Genomic DNA, 18,166 nt, shown 5'->3' on the forward strand with positions numbered 1-18,166 from the left:
TCAGTGAAGCTTACCTCTTATGGCTCAGTGCAATCTGAAGTAGTGAACGATGGAAGCATGACAAAATGGATAGGGATGGATTTACATCGCAGAGCAAAACAGTGCAAATGGAGGAAAATGAATCAGAAAAAGGTTGCATGGCTGAAGATAATAACAGAGTTTCAGACACACAGTTACAAATCAACATCCAAGCAAAATTTGTCACCATTGGCATAGCAAGAAGAATTTGGAGGGTGGTTTTGAATGAAAAGTACACATATTTAAATTTCTTTTTAATTTGAATTGTACATGTCCACCCAGTTTCTCTTTTTTCCTTGTAATGCACAGAATGATTTCTACTTCATTATGCATAAATACATAATTTACAGATAAGCAATAATCAGTCTTAATTGTGAAGGTAACATAACATACTAGATTCGATCATGTGGAATTTGTAAATTTGAAGGTCAAAAATAGCCAGGTCTCAGCGATTTTTTATGATCCATTATTAAATAAGATATTTCTGCTATGGCTGCAGTGTTGTCTAGTTAAAATTATAAGAAATCATGAGAATGTCATTGTGTCGTATAGATTTCCCTAACATTCTACAATTAGAAAACTTCACTTACCTGCCTACTTTGCTGATTTAATTTGCCATTTTTTTTTCCTGAATTTTATGACTGTTACATATATTGAATGTTTCCTTTGTGAAAGTGAAGCAGAGAATTGGGATACTAGTTCAAACAGCTCCATGTTATTCTGCCTGGGGACCTAGCAAATATTGTTACCAAGATACGATGGTTAATTGAAGGTTATAATTGCAATACATTCCTTTCCCTGAGGGACTATATCTAAATTTATTATGTGAGAAGAAAAATTGACTGCTCCTGAAAACTCATACAATCCTGGGCAAGAACTAACTGCTTTTAAAGGCTAAATATTTTATGTTGGCCCCTAGGGAGTTACATAATTTTTTATTGTCCCACAGTAAAATATAAAGTTCTTACTGGCACATAATACCTGTTTACTTGCAGCCAATGGGAAAAAGCAGTTATTGTGGGGTTTAGTGTGTATTGGAACCTTCTTTGCTAGAGGGCATATGCTTGTGAGTCAGTATTTATTACTCAGCCTGTATTGAATTCTCTGCCTGACTGAGATCATTAAGTAACTGACTCACAGAAGGACAAGCTGTCTCTGCCCCTGCCCACTTCTACAGTAGGTGTGGGCAACTTAAATCATTGAGTTGTCAGGCTGCAGGCAGGCATTATTCTAGTCTGCATGACTATGATCTTAACACTGAAGATAACATTTTGGGTAAGTATTTGAAAAAGTAGATGAGGCCTGCTGTAGCTGGCAATATGATGGATTAGGTGTGAACATAAATTCCTTTTGGTTGGAATACCTAGAAGTGCTGGATAAAATATCCAAACATTTCTTTATTCTGTTTTTTTTTCCCCTTGTGTGTTTTTTTTTTTTTTTTTTTTTTTTTTTTTTTTTTTTTTTGACAGGCAGAGTGGACAGTGAGAGAGAGAGACAGAGAGAAAGGTCTTCCTTTGCCATTGGTTCACCCTCCAATGGCTGCCGCTGTAGCCGGCGCACTGCGCTGATCCGATGGCAGGAGCCAGGAGCCAGGTGCTTTTCCTGGTCTCCCATGGGGTGCAGGGCCCAAGCACCTGGGCCATCCTCCACTGCACTCCCTGGCCATAGCAGAGAGCTGGCCTGGAAGAGGGGCAACCGGGACAGAATCCGGCGCCCCGACCGGGACTAGAACCCGGTGTGCCGGCGCCGCAAGGTGGAGGATTAGCCTATTGAGCCACGGCGCCGGCTCTCCCTTGTGTTTTTAAGGTGAAATAGACGACAACTGGCAGTATACATGACAAGACATTCCAATTTTGGAGGTGAAGTTAGAGGTGAGCTAGTGTAGAAATACTTGCCCTGAAGATTGGTGTTGACTACAGAGACCAGAGCATGAGCCACTTTTAAGCATCTGAGTCTGAACAGTTGCAAAGCCGGGTCATACACTTACAAAAGTCAGAATCCTAGGCAGGACCCACCATCAGTGGATGAATAAGATGAAAATCTGGCCTCACAGAAGCTGACTTGTCTGACTGTAGCTCTGGGTAAAGTAGAAAAAAATATTTTCAATGAGAACTCCTAACCCAAATCCTATATTCTCATTCAAATTCTGAGCGAATTTTTTGTCTTTTGACCTCCTACAAGTGGTTTAAAAAAGAATTTTAGGTTGGTAATATTTCCAGGGGTCTGCCAAATGGAAATACTCTCTGGAGGAATGCTTTAAATCAGAATTTCTTAAACCTTCGCACTCAACAGTGTACGTGAGTCTCTGGAGAAGATGCATAAAGTAGATTCCTTGGTACTGTCTGCAGATTCTGAATCAGTAGCTCTGTTAGAGGACCTGAAAATTCGCATTTCTAATGTGCTTACAGGTGGTGCTAATGATTGACTGAATAACACTTCTTTTGAACATAGATCTTAAAGCATTCCCACAAATAAATTATGTTCAAAGGAACAAACTTACGTTAGAAATACAAAATAAAATGATCTACTATGAGCAAGCCTCAGCAGAAATAATGAAGTGCAGAATCAAATTTACAAAGACTGCAGTTAACAAAGTCATAGTGTATCAAATACATCAAAGGTTAATGTGAAAATTGAAAGCTTGATGAAGGAATTATGCCATCAATGTCTATCAGGTGATTTAAAAACAAGAAAAATAGAACTTTTACAAATAAAATGTAGTACTTGAAATTAAAAAAAGCAGTGAATAGATCATAACACGGATTAGAGAAGACATTTCCAATTCTATATTATTGACTGTTCAGGCCAATCAATATTTGGGGGGGAGGGGAAAGAGTTCACCATGCATTATTGGATGTTTATCAGCATTTTTAGTATCTATTCACTAGATACCAGTAACTATTTCTAGGTTGTAACAACCAAGGATTCCTCCAGATACTGATAAATGTGTGGGTAAAACTGCACTGAAAAAGATAAAGCTGAAAAAAGCAAAACTGAAATGGAAGAGATATCTGAGAAAATTACCCCGGATAAAGCAGAGGCAGAGGTAGGGTAGGGGTAGGGGTAGGGGTAGGGGTAGGGGTAGGGGTAGAGGCAGAGGCAGAGGCAGAGGTAGAGGTAGAGATAGATAGATAGATAGAGAAACAAAGAATTTTGAAATAGAGGTTTTCAAATGCTCAGGGTTAAGTGACAAGATCTATTACATATATTTTAAATTTCTAGAATGAAAGATTAGAGAGGATGTGAAGGATACAATATCCAAGAGATAATAATTGAGGATTTTCTAGAATGCATATCATATGCTAATTACATGGCTTAATATCCTAATCAGCCCCAACTAAGAAAAATATTCTAGAAACATTTTAGTGAATCTCCAAAATACCAACAATAAAGATACTAAAAGGCAGGGGATGGGGAAATTACCAACAAAGGAATGTTAATTAAGCTGGAAAAGAATGAGATAGTATCTTTGAACTGCAGAAAGAAAATAGTACCCTATGGTTATACTATCACCAAAAACATATTCAAGTTGAGATTAAAATAAAGACATTTTCAAGAAAACTGTGGCTGACAGAGATACTGCCAACTGATCATTATTAAAGGTACTCCTGAAAGGCATATTTCAGAAGAAAATAACCCCACAAGGTACTTTTGAGATGCAAGGAAAAATGGTAAACAAAGAGTATGTTGAGGTTGGCGCCCTGGCACAGTAGGTTAATCCTCTGCCTGCAGCACCAGCATCCCATATGGGCCCCAGTTCTAGTCCCAGCTGCTCCTCTTCCGATCCAGCTCTCTACTGTGGCCTGGGAAAGCAGTATAAGATGGCCCAAGTCCTTGGGCTCCTGCACCCGCATAGGAGACCTGGAAGAGGCTCCTGGCTCCTGGCTTCGGATCAGCACAGCTCCTGCCATTGCGGCCACCTGGGGAGTGGACCAGCAGACTGAAGATCTTTCTCTCCCTCTCACTGTCTGTAATTCTATCTCTCTGTATCTCCCTCTCACTGTCTGTAACTCTATCTCTCAAATAAATAAATAAAATCTTAAAAAAAGATTATGTTTTGTGTAAATTTAAAAATCATTTTTCTAAATATTAATACAAATAATGTCTAATTTTTTGAATATTAAAACAAAAGATACAACTATTTCTTGGGTAACAGTTGGAGTTAAAACTTTTTAGAAAGAAGACTAACTAAATTCATTAACTTTAAATGTTGTTTAGATCAATATTTATGTAATTTATATAATCATAAAACATATTAATCTCCAAAGTAGTAATAAAAAACAAGTTTTACAATGCTAACCCACACCAAAGCAAGATAATTAGACCACATATCCTAATATAATCTATAGGCAGGCATGAAATGGGTATACATTCAAACAAACACAATATGAAATAATGAAATATATGTAAATAGGCAAAAGATAACGTAAGTAGCATAAATGAAACTAAACATATCAGTATTCATAATCTGGGAAAATTTCTGGACTAAATTTTCTAAGAAAAATATCAACATGGCATAAAAAATTAAGAATATGCTTTCTACAAAGACCTAAAATACCTAAAATATAAGGATACAGAAATATTGGCCAAAAGAAACTGAAGTGGGCAGGCATTGAGGTTAAAATCGATTAGGTCTGTGAGCTGGAAGACCACGCCTTCGCCAAGCCCTTGTGTGACCTCACGCCCTACCTGATACCTTCACCACGCCCATGTGACCTCATGCCCCTACCTGGCCATACCTGGGTGCCCACCAGCCAATCAGGTTAATTAACCACTTCCCTTTGGAAGTGGGTTAAAAGCCTGGGACATGGGAAGTGGGTTAAAAGCCTGTGTCAGCCCTTCTCTTCTGTTTTCTGGCCTCTTGCCAGCAGGGGGCTTGCTGTAGCCCTGCACCCCCAGGGCGCGTGGCCTTTGGGCCACTTGCCCTAGGCTTCCTGGCCCAGATGCTCCTCCACATGGCTGGTTCCTGGTGCTCAGTATGAACCTAGATTTTTCTCTCTCTCTGATAAAGCTCTCACACTCCTATGATTTCTCTCACTGAATAAAAGCCTAAAATGTACCATGCTGCCTCGTTTATTTATGCCGGTATTTAGAATTCTTCTGTAAATATTAGGCAAGAACCCTCTCAGGCTTATTAATATTGGGGATTTATCAATAAGCATATGGTGGTATCATATGGCACTCCAAATTCTGGTAACATATGTGGCAGCCCAGATGGAACTTCTGGAGAACTTTAAGGGGCCACAGTTTCATATAGATTTTAGGGGGTCATTTCTGATATCAAAACCAGGTCAATGCTGACTTAATGAAATGTGTGTAGCTATATTATTAGTGCCAGAGGAAACAGTATCATAAAGTAGAAAGCATTGTCAGAGATTAACTAGGACATCTGATAGTGATAGAATATTCATTTCATTAGAAACATGTAACACTTGTAAGCCTATCTGCTTCTATAAAAGTAAAACAAAATTTGTCATTGTTTCACGTATATATGGGAAAATTTGTCATCATTGTGAGAGATTTTGATACAATTCACTCAGAAGTAGATCAAACAATGAGATAAAATAAGGTTTAGAAGATTTGAAGAACCTAATACATATATTACTGTACATAGCAACTGGAGAATACTCATTCTTTCACTGTACATGGGACACATGAAAATTATAGTGTTCTAGATCATAAAACAAGTTTAAATTAATTTCAAAGAATCAGATCTGGAAATGAAGTCATACAACAATAACTTACAATGTACCTAAACTATAACAAAAATAGCACTTATAAAATTTTATGGCATGCAGTTAGAGCAATACTTAGAGGGAAATTAAAATCTAAATGATCATAGCAGGTAAAGCCACTGCCTATGGTACCAGCATCCCATACGGGTACTAGTTCATGTTCTAGCTGTTCCACTTTGAATCCAGCTCCCTGCCAATGTACCTGGGAAGAGCAGCTGAGGATGGCACAAGTGCTTGGGCCCCTGCCACCCACGTGGGAGACCCAGATGAAGCTCCTGGCTCCTGGCTTCAGCCTGACCCAGCTCTGATGGTTGCAGCCATTGGGGAGTGAACCAGCAGATGGTTCATTCTCTTTCTCTCTCTCTCTCTCTCTCTCTCTCTCTCTCTCTCTGTCTCTCTCTGTGTGTGTCTCCCTCTCTCTCTGTAACTCTTTCAAATAAATAAATCTCTAAAAGAATTTAAACAGAAAAAAAAATCTAAATGATCAGTATAGAAAAGGGAAAATAAGTAACCAACTTGATATGCTAAAGAACAATACAGTAAATTCATAGCGGGAGGGACACAAATGAGAAAAATAAGAGGAAGGGTTAATCAACTAGAGAATAAGGATACTACAATTGAGAGAGATGTTTTTTCCCCAGGTGGGTCTGATTCATATCTGTTTTCTGATACTATTACTAATAGCACTCCCTTTCTTTCTTTCTTAAAATGTCCCAATTTAGATAAAAATTACATATTCACTCCTCCTACACTGATCTATTTGTGAGAGTAACTAATTTAACATGAATTAGATTTTCTCTATCCAAAAAGTAGGAAGAATTTTAAGAGTCTATTGATATACTTACATTCAATGATTTATTCCCAAGGTCAACTAACATCAGTGTATTTGTGCTAGTAAATTACCAGTAAATGGGAACTAGTGTCTGCATATATTGAAAATTCAGTTGGATAAATAAGGATATAATATTTCACCTGAAACATATATAAAACAGAAGTGTCTTTTGTTTGAGCTGCATAATTTTTTCTTTAGATTTTGTAGATTATATAAATCTAGAGATGAAATGAGTTCTTTCTAAACATACTTTTTGAAAGTGTCTTACAGTTGCATCTTGCAAATTTATAGGAAACAAAGATGTGGGGAAGAGGTGTGCTAGAATTAAATTAGAAACAATGATCTCTGAATTTAGTGATCACAGACAGTGACAAGAGGACTGTCTAAGATAAATAAAAGCTATCAGATTGGCACAATCAGCAATGAAACTATTCTAAAATAAAATTTATATCATAATGTAAAAATTGTGTTTTATCTGGACTTAAAAAATAAGTGTAACAAAACAACAAAAGAGAAAGTTGGACTAGAATACAATAATGAAATGAGCAGAATTATTCCTTTCCCTCCTATTTGCTAAACTAGCAGAATCTGTAACTATGTATATATTCTTATCTATATCTGTACATCTGTGTCTATATCTGTACCACATCCACATATCTTCTGATTTTGCCTATATCTGTATCTAGATTATTTGTACATGTATATATCACATACAGATATATGAATAAAATCGTAGGTGCATTGGAAAATACAGGAAATAGATTCAAACCTGAGACAATCCCGGAGGATAGGAAGCAAATGGGTCAGATATTAGGTGACACCAAATAGAGAGAGAAGAAAAGCTAAAGGAACAGTTAGCAGAAGACATCTGTGAAGGGTAGGTAATCCTGAGGCTCTTAACCCAAATCAACAGCTACAAACAACTGCAGGTGTCACAGCTGCACAGAAGGCAGCAGACACTCTATGCTGCTTTGGACACAGGGTATGTGGCTGTATTCCTCTTCTCTCGGTTTGCTGGTCAGATTTCCCCAGCGACTTTAGTTCTTTCACTTTTTCATAACTGATTCTAAGTCTGTTCTCATTTAGAGATCATATCCTGGCTTGATCTTTTTACTCTCATAATAACAAATAAGATAAAGCTTGGGAACATGCTTTGCAAACTATCTAGTGTAATGAAATGTTACTGTTACTGTTCTCTACTATGACCTCTGCCAGCCATGCCCCGCCCCCAACACCACCATCCACCATCATCATCATGATCATCATCACCTATGCTTTTATTCATCCCATCAGGACTAACCCCATTCTGTCTTGGCTTGATAATGGTAACAAGTCAGCCTTTTAAACCCTGACAGATTCTAATCTCTGGAATTTGACCGCTGAATGTTGCACAAGTCTTGTTCTTGAATAAGAATAAAAGACTCAAGTGTGACAGGAACTCCCGTTACCCCCCCACTGCTTGAGCCCCTTGCCCATTTGAATTCACTGGTTCTCGTCTAGTGACAAAGGGCTCATTAATTCCCAATTAGGCCACCTACATCAGTGGACATCTCCCATGATCAGAAAATGCCCATTTGCTTTGAAGCTCAAAACACACTATTTAAAAGTATCAAAAATCAAAACTCCCTTGTATTTTTTTTCTTACCAAGATATTGAAAAGGCCAAGTAAGGCTAGGATAGGTTCTAGAAGAAAGGTTAAAAAGAGAATCTAGTGGTCTGATAACTATCTAGTCTTAGGCTTATTTTAAATTTTCTATGAGATCCAGCCCAATTTAATGATAGGAGACAAACTAAGATTAGCTGGAAACTCCTGTATCATATCTTTGGAAAATCTAGGCAGTGTAGTAGTTAGAAATCAGATAGGTATGGAATCAACTGATGAGAGGGACTAAAGTTCTAACACATAAGACATTTGACTACCAAAGTGTTCAAAAATAGTCCCCTTGAAATGGGCCCCATTCAGAAGCCAGTCTTAATTTATTCCGTTGAGATTATTTTTCAAATACCCAAGTATGTTGTAACAAGCTTGTGCGTCTCCTTGCCCACATATCTTACATAATGCTAAAATCTTTCCACATAGGAAGTAACTACAACAGGATCTCTTATATATGATCAGTGAATATTAATAAAGTCATTCCAATTTAATTGATTAGAGTCTCCACACTTGACCTTAGTCAAAAGGCCGAGAAGCGATGATTAGAGTCTTGTTTTTGCTAATGATAACACATTAATTGAGTTTAAGTTCTTAACACTTTTTGTTTCAGTGATGGATTGGGAGGAATCCATGAACTTTCAGATATTATATGATAATTTTTTCTATATATACAACATTTCTTGGGAGAGTTTCCATGTAACTTTAATCCAATTCTAAAAGAATCTTTGCTCCCAAATGTTAACAGAGTGTTTTAGAGTGAATGTATAGTGTGAATACTAAAAGTTGAGAATTTCTTATGTTTTCTTATTATGAACTCATCATGTATTTGTGTAATAAGGAGCATTTTAAAAGATTCAGGTGCTTTTCGGACCATTAAAATCATTCACAAACTTCTTTATTACAGGAGACCATATAGATTTCAGGATATTTTCAATGAGTCAAGAGATACTCACTGTGGTATATTTAAATCTTTATATTTTTTCTTTACAGAGAAAGCATATGGTGTTGCTAAAAGAGGCCTGAATAGAATCAGAAGTTCTTCTCTGATTCCAGCTTTAGCACCAACTAACTTACATGACCTTGAGAAAATTCATTTTCTAATTTGTATTGTAACATGTACTTATATTTTTTACTCAGTTTTTCAACAAGTTGAAATAAATAATGTGTTTTAATAGCTTTCCTTAATCTCATTAGGCAGCTGCCTCAAAATTTGATGCCTCACTCATCTAAAATTTTTTCAAAAGCAGCTAACTTTAGGATGGAAAAAAAGAGGGACATTGATAGAATCTTACCACCTCTAAAGTGACAATATATGATTGTTATTTCTTTTTAACAACTGTTCAGCTAGCTTCTGTCATCTTTATTTTTTAACCATATTCAAGCTATTGGATATAAAATATGGAATTTGTTATTTCTTTTTTTTTTTTTTTTGATAGGCAGAGTTAGACAGTGAGAAAGAGAGAGAGAAGAGACAGAGAGAAAGGTCTTCCTTTTCCATTGGTTCACCCCCCAAATGGCTGCTACGGCCGGTGATCCGAAGCCAGGAGCCAGGTGCTTCCTCCTGGTCTCCCATGCGGGTGCAGGGCCAAAGCACTTGGGCCATCCTCCACTGCACTCCCCGGCCACAGCAGAGAGCTGGACTGGAAGAGGAGCAACCGGGACAGAACCGGCGCCCAACCAGGACTAGAACCCAGGGTGCCTGCGCCACAGGCAGAGGATTAACCTAGTGAGCCGTGGCGCCGGCTGGAATTTGTTATTTCGATATGTTCTGATGTAAGTTCCTAAAGTTATCTCACATGATTTTTTCTTTTTACTTGAGAGGCAGAAGGAACGAGATGATAGAGACAGAGACAGAGATATAGATAAAGATGAGAGACAGAGAAAAGCAGGGAGAGACAGTGGTCTCGTTTGCCTATTCACTCTTCAAATACCCTCAATGGCTGAAGGCTGGCAAGTTCTCCCACATGGATGGCAGTGATCCAACTGCTCAAGCCTGTGTACATTAGCAGGAAGCTGGAATCAGGAGCTGGGACCAGGAAATTAAACACTGGTATTCTGATATGGGACGTAAGCATATAAATCACTAGGCAGAATGCCCACTCCTACATGATTTTTTAATGAGAGTCAGCATTATGAAATACAAAATAAAGATTTTTTTTTGACAGGCAGAGTTAGAGAGAGAGAGAGAGACAGGTCTTCCTTCTGTTGGTTCACCCCCAAAATGGCCGCTACGGCTGGCATGCTCTCCGGATCCGAAGCCAGGAGCCAAGTGCTTCCTCCTGGTCTCCCATGCGGGTGCAGGGCCTAAGCACTTGGGCCATCCTCCACTGCCTTCCTGGGCCACAGCAGAGAGCTGGACTGGAAGAGGAGCAACCGGGACAGAATCCAGCGCCCCAGCCAGGACTAGAACCCGGGGTACCAGCACAACAAGTGGAGGATTAGCCTAGTGAGGCTCAGTGCTGGCCCAAAGTGACCTAGTTTCCAATTTTGCCTTACCCCTTGCTGGCTCTTTCTATTAGAACTTTGCTTTTTTTCCTTCAGAAATGTAGTAAGAGTTAAGGCAGCTAGGTAGATATTAGCCCACAAGTTTAAGAGGGGCCAAAGAAAATAAATTTATGTGCATTGGGACCGGGAAACAAATCTTAAAATCAGGACCCAGCCTCTCATGTTCTTGCCTGTTCTTTATCTAAAGAAATTCAGTGAATTGAGAGAGTTTGACACACGTGATCTGACAAGGTTATAATTACTGGGCTGAAGGAATCATTTGCTTCTCCAAAAGCTAAGAAACTTCATGGGCCAGTATTGGTCCAGGGGGTTTTTAGAGGAATCTGACATCCAAAAATCCCCTTCCCATACTTTCCCAGAAGAGGGGGAAAGGGAGAAGAAATTGGAGACCCATATTTATGTCCATAAAAATCCAATATGAATGCAGACTGGGCTTTCAGTCCTTTACTGAGATGTCTGCCTGGTCTACTAGGTGTAGGAATCTTGGTCTCTTCACTTTTACAAAGAATTTTTTTTCTAATTGCCTTCCTGTCCATTCACTCATCTGCCTCATACTTCGTTGTTGAAAGAACAAGTTCTCAAGATTCAATTTAGTAGTAACAGTAAGCACATAACAAATAATAATCTTTAGTTTGCCAATCTTAGAATGCTGTATATGAAGAAATGCGGAAAATGGATCACTATACAAATACAACCTTAGTTGGGTAAAGTGAAAAACAGGTGAAGCTCTCCAGTTGAGTTTTGTGGTATTATCATTAGTAGCTAGCACCATGCTTAGCACATAAGAAGTCCTCAATAGACATTTGTTGAGTTGATTAATTGGTTACTTTTGTTATTTTGTAAGTCACATTGATTCTAGGCTTTTAAATTCTACCATCATTGCCATTCAGTATATTTGGTATGTACAGAACAGTGTCTCCCTCCCCAAACTACAGATAGTCCAGAATTAGCTGTAACTCAGGGAGCGACTGAGAAGTGCTCCATACATGGATATTGCTATTTCCCTATCACCCTGATGGTCCCAAGACTTTCTTCTGTGCCCTAATCAAATCCTGCTGTCAACACTGTGCAGTGGTGTCTGCTATTTTATTCCCTTATTAACATTCCAATTATTACAAATCTCATACTTATAAAATAGCAATTTTTAGATATTTTGATGAACATTTCTCCTTTCATTTCTCTTTTCTTAATTGTATACTGACAAAGCATTTCTTAATGTACAAGTAAGATGAGGCATACTTTATTGACTACTAATATTTTCAGTGAAATAGCTGTTCATATTTTTAATCTATTTTAAAAATATTTGATTGCTTTCTTCTGCTTTTTCATAAATTTATTACATTTAAGATTTATTTATGTTAATCTGATACTTTGGGGACAAATCAGGATGTGATTAAGACAACCATGCATGACTCAAAGGAGTGGCAGGTTCACTTCCACTCTCCACCCACATAATATGAGATTGGCTCCTTGCCTTGTCAAGCAAGTTTGCTTTGACAGACATCTCGGTTTTCTTTGATTGTTTAAGTGCCACCAGCCCTGAACACCACTGAGTCTCTATATTTTAATCACTGTGGTTTACACAAATTTACATGGAACATTTTACAATTAAAAATATTTGCAAAGAATAATATCCAACACAGGGTAACTGAAAAATCTTACATAATGATGTCATAGTTTAGGGGCATTATAAGCGATATTTATGTTTCAGACTTAAGTGTAGTCACATACTTACTGGTCACTAAATACCATAGGGCCAGAATCTGCATATGTCACAGAGAAATGTCATGAATTTGTTTACACTCAGCCCACCTCCTTGCTCGTCATGCATCTGTGGAGTCCTGCAACCTCAGACTGAAACTATTCACAAAAGAAAGTGCATTGCTGCTGAACATGTACAGACTTTGTTTCTTGTCATTATTTCCTAAACCTTATAGTTTAACAAATATTTATAAAGCATTTATAGTTTATTCAGTATTGTAGATAATCAAGAGATTATTTACAGTATGCAGAATGGGCATAGGTTATACACAAATACTATATCATTTTTTGTAAGACACTTGAGTACACATGAATTTTGGTACCTGCAGTGGGTCCTGAAATTAATCCTCCATGGATACAGAGGGCTAGCTATACCAAGTGTGAATGATTTTCCATGGTAAAACACAGGAAACCCATGGTCACTTTCTCATGTGACCATGAGAAAAGGGGTCATTTAATGGCAGGCCTAAAGTTTATTGTTGCAATAAAGGTTTATTTTAGCTTTTTTAAGTGAGAATGAAACAATTTTGGATATTTACTTGGTAATTTGTGCCCCATTTTCTGCAGTGCATGCAGAATTTGTAAATCAGAAGGTAAATATAGAACATAGAAGGGCTGGGTTCAAAAGTCACATGTGGGCCTACTTTACCTGACAAAAACACTTTTAAAAAGATACACTTTATACTCTTTAGTCCCTTAACCTTATATAAATCCATACAATGTCTAAGTGCTTCTGTGCAATTCATTTCACTTGATCCTTACTTATTCCATTTTTCCTCCAATTGATAATGTAACCAAGACTCAGAGAGTTTAAGGGATGATAATATAATCATGACCTACATTGCTGAATAGTTACCCGAAATGCCATTTAACCTTATGCCTTGGGGACGTTGTTGTGGCGTGGTGAGTTAGCCACCTGCTTCAAGGCAGAATCCCTTGTCAGAGTGCCAGTTGGAGTCCAGGCTGCTCCATTTATGAACTAGCTCACTGCTAATGTACCTGGGAAAACAACGGACGATGGCCCAAGTATTTGGGCCTCTGCCATCCAAGTGGGAGACCCTGAAGGAGTTTTTGGCTTCTGGCTTTTGTCTTGGCCAGACATGGCTGCTGTGGCTATTTGCAGAGTAAACCAGCAGATGGAAGTTATCTCTCTCCCTGTCACTCTGCATTTCAAATAAATAAATAAGTAAATCTCTTTTTTAAAAAAAAACTTCACATCAGCCCTATGAAGAATAGTATTATTATACTATTATGTATATAATAGTTTTATATTTACTCCCATTTTATAGATATTTAGCTAATATATATCTGAATAATACAAACTCACATATTCTGATTCGGAAACCCTCACATATTTTAAATCATGTTGTTATACATTCTACTTTCTAGGACATAATTTTTTTTCTTTTCTCACCTCATCAGCTTTATTTCCTCTTTTAGCTCCAATTTTAAGGAAAAAGAGTTATGATCTCAAAGATGGCGTTAGGATTAGGGAATCAGCTTACCTCTGTCATAGTGTTAACTGGAATGGGGAATAGGTTGGGAAAATTCTTTGAATCACTTACTAGATCCAAGGCAGCTGCCAGGATGGATGCATCGGGAATTGTCCCTGGTTCACAGCAGTTCAACAGAAATTGAAAGCGTTTCATGCCTTGTCGGATTGCTCCAAGATTCACCACATTCTTGCTTTTTCCACCATCCTGGTTGGGTGACAGATGGTCATCAAAACTGTGGCAACCTGTAGGAGTTGTGCCATGGTAGAAGAATAAGAATGAAATGGTCACAGATTTTCAGAGAGCTTACTAGAAATAACAGTGTGTTTTCTGGCCTGAAAACTTTATCTCCTACATCATCTCCTTCCTCTCTACTTTTATGCTTAATCTGAATAGATCTTGCCTTTTGGGAATCTTATAACACATGTAAAATTCAGCATTTCACCTAACTACTTCAATATAGAATTTGATAATTTTTCTACCAAGTCTCTTTAATACCAGTTAAATTTCTTGGTATATTTAAATGATTCTTCTTGTAATCATTTACTAACTTCTGCTTTTATGGAAGATGCAATCATGTGTAGTTTCAGATCTGCTATAATGAGTTCAAATCAAGGACAATGTCACGGTGAAAGCAAAACTACTTTTTCAGTTACAGTGCAAAGAATCATTGACCGCTAGAGTAAAAGCCCTTTGAGATTGGTCATTTAATTTTAGGATTTCCATACCTGGCTGGACATCAGATTATTTGGGAAGTTGTTCAACCTCACCCAGACTTTAGTATTCAGAATTTCTGAAGATGAGGTTTAAGAATTTGTACTTTATGAAGTTTCCCAGTCAATTCCAAAGTAGCCGACCTAACTTTACACTACAGAGAGAAATAGGGGAACCACTGATTGGCTGCCTAAAACTGGCAATCAGTTGGGAGCTTATTAAAAAGCAGAATATCAGGTCACAATGCTAGAGATTTTGATTTCATAGGTCTAGGGACATTGCATATTTTTAAGAAACAGTCACATGATTTTGAAGATCACACATTGAGGAAGAATAATGCAAATTATTGATTTTTCATCTTAAAAAATTCCCAGCCTCATTTTAAAAAGGGGGAAAAAAAACCCTCCTGATCATCACTGAGAAGTCACTGATCTGATTTCCAAGAATGCCTTTCTGATCTCTTTTTCTGGAATACACTGATCATGAAGCTCACTGCCTCACTTTCCCACCTGCTGTCACTGTACAGTGCAAGTTGTCTCTTGTAGTTATAGCTCTTAACTGAAGTGCCCCACCCACAAGGGTGTTACCACTGGTTGTAGCAGGATGTATGGTGAATAAGTTGTCCATTTGTTAATAAACTCTAATGCTTGCAAATTGGCTTTTTTTTTTTTGACAGGCAGAGTGGACAGAGAGAGTGAGACAGAGAGAAAGGTCTTCCTTTTGCCGTTGGTTCACCCTCCAATGGCCTCCACAGCCGGCACGCTGCGGCCGGCGCACCGCACTGATCCGATGGCAGGAGCCAGGTGCTTCCCCTGGTCTCCCATGGGGTGCAGGGCCCAAGCACTTGGGCCATCCTCCACTGCACTCCCTGGCCACAGCAGAGAGCTGGCCTGGAAGAAGGGCAACCGGGACAGAATCCGGTGCCCCAACCGGGACTAGAACACTGTGTGCCGGCGCCGCAAGGTGGAGGATTAGCCTAGTGAGCCGCGGTGCCAGCCTGCAAATTGGCTTTTAAAGCTCAAATCCAATATTAGGGTCATTCTTCTAATAAACTTTATTCATGACAGATAGATGGAGACGTTGACAGTTATGTTGCTGGGTACGCTATGAGGAGGTTTCACACTCAGGGATGTCAACTATCAGATCCATTATTGGACAAAGATGGCCACCTACTTCAGAGAACACATCTTTTAGAAGCAGTTCAAGCCTGGGGCACAGATTCCTTTTGGTTTTATTACCATCAAATAAAAAGTTATGGCATGGCATGAAGGTAATTTACCGATTCCTGGTCTAAAACTTTCAAAAAGACTAGGATAATATTGAAGTATGTAGGTGCAAAGTGAAACCATGTCTGGAATTTGTTTAAAAACATAGTTAAAAATCCATAAAAGATACATGATGCAAATACAGCAAAATTTTTATATTTAAAAAGGAAGTGATGGACCTTTGGGGTTCATCAAATTATTTTCTTTACTGTTGGTCTAGCCTTAAAATTTTTCATAAGTATAAAAATGGCTCATTATATAATTAAAATATCACTATGAAAATTTCACACATTTTGCTTTTTATGAGTGTTTTCCTTTTCACATGCAAATAGTCCATGCTCAAAAACTCCAAATTTAGTACCTTCAGTGTCTTTTCCAGTTAGTGTTGTCTTGTGTCAAATGCAAAAGGAAGTACCATAAGAAGAATGTGTGGTCAAAAATCTCAAAAGACAAAATCTCAAATGGTACAAGGAAGAAAAGCTACAGAGGAAGAATGAACATTTTCAAGATAGTCTTGTTTTTACACATCTACTTTTCAAAATGCTACTCTGTTTACTTAAGGGCATTGTCAAAGCTTCTAGAACAGGAAAGTTACCATTTTTCACAGCTACACATACCACTTTATTGATTATTTATGCACAGCCATTTAATAGTTATATACAGAAGATCTCATCTATTAAAACATAATAGATTTATAGCAATCTCTTAGACTAGAACTCAAATAATAACACTTGTTTTTAGTGAATCAAGTTGTTTTATAATCTGTTACTATAATTAAGATTTAGAATATGATAGGTGATACTGCTTCAACTGTAAAAGGAGTGATACATAACACTTAGTGAATAATCAATGAAGTTATTTATATAATTTACAAACAGTCACCATCACCATCACAGGAAGCATTAAGAATAAGTATTTTCTTTATCTTTATATATTTATTTGACAAGATGGCCACTGCCCAACAAAATGCTTTTACTATCATTAAAGGAAGTGCTTTTTTTGATGGAAACTTCTTCATAAGGTGTAAGAAAATAATAACAAGAGTAGTATTCAAACCAGTATTTGTCAGCAAGAACTTATATTCTTTGCTTCACAGTATGGTTTACACTGATTAAAGAATCCTACAAGCCCAGGATGTGAAATACATGTTGTAAATAAAAGATATACACAATGCAACATTTCCAATTTTTATACAATATTAATAGATAATGACAGAATTTTACCACTATTTGTGAGCAAGAGTATATGACAAGAACTATATGAAAAAATTTATAATTTATTTCCTTTATTTGTAATAGTCCTATAAGATATATTTTTAAAGATGATTTAATATCACTATTTTCTTAGAATTCTACCTAAGAACTACATTGAATCTGCTCTCTTTGTATTACCACATTAACATAAGAAATGATGAGAACTGTGTTGGAGTAATTATCATGCATTTACTGTGACCCTGAGAATCTAATGTATTAATAAATTACTTAAAAATAACAAAATAAAAAGGAAAGATAATGTATTTGTGTTTGTGGGTATATGTTGTATGCATGTAGGGAGAGAGATAGCAAGAGCGAGAGTGAGAAAGAGAGAGAGAAAGAGAGGAAGAGAGAATTCAGAGACAGAGACACACACACAGAGAGAAGTGACAGGATAAGTAGTCTAGTCTGAGCTAATAATACAGTGGCAAGTTTTAAAGTTAAAACTTGGGCCTAGCCCTTTCCAGCACAAGCCTGCACTCCACTTCTGTGCCACACTGCCTCTCTAAAATACCCAGATGCTTTGTGGAAGGCGTTTCTACTCTGGTGAAGCTACTGACTATGTTAGGATAACTTAATGTAAGAAATAACTTGACCCTGTATATATCTATTGCTATTTCCCTACACCCTTACTGATTATAAAGCTGTACCCTGCTGGCATTCCATATTGAAATGCAATTCTAAAAACTGTCAAAATTAAGTTGACTGTGAAATGTACTCCTCTTTATCAGTTTTTTATTTGAATGTATTAGGATATAAGGATGCCTCTTGTCTTCCTTCATCATAGTGATTACTTTTTAGACTCAGAACATTTTAGTTGCACCTATTTAATATTTATTTGTTTTTACATTAGGTTTATTGAAGTATAATTTATATCCAATGCATTTTTATAGGCTGTTTAATTCAGCAAAGTACGTTTAAAAATCTAGTATTTAT

At 37.4% G+C, this 18,166-nt stretch overlaps 1 protein-coding gene across 12 annotated transcripts in view; it reads right to left on the minus strand.

Annotated features, from left to right (window-relative positions):
* The window catches only part of UNC80 (unc-80 homolog, NALCN channel complex subunit), a 245,541-nt gene that overhangs the window by 142,738 nt on the left and 84,637 nt on the right, over positions 1–18,166 (minus strand). For all 12 annotated transcript variants that reach the window (XM_008259087.4, XM_008259090.4, XM_008259085.4 and 9 more), the window contains exon 22: positions 14,071–14,243. In XM_008259087.4, coding sequence (XP_008257309.2) covers positions 14,071–14,243 — 173 coding nt within the window. The remainder of the gene's footprint in view (positions 1–14,070; positions 14,244–18,166) is intronic.

Source organism: Oryctolagus cuniculus, chromosome 3 (genome assembly GCF_964237555.1).
Source record: "Oryctolagus cuniculus chromosome 3, mOryCun1.1, whole genome shotgun sequence".
In the NCBI taxonomy this organism is placed as follows: Eukaryota; Metazoa; Chordata; class Mammalia; order Lagomorpha; family Leporidae; genus Oryctolagus; species Oryctolagus cuniculus.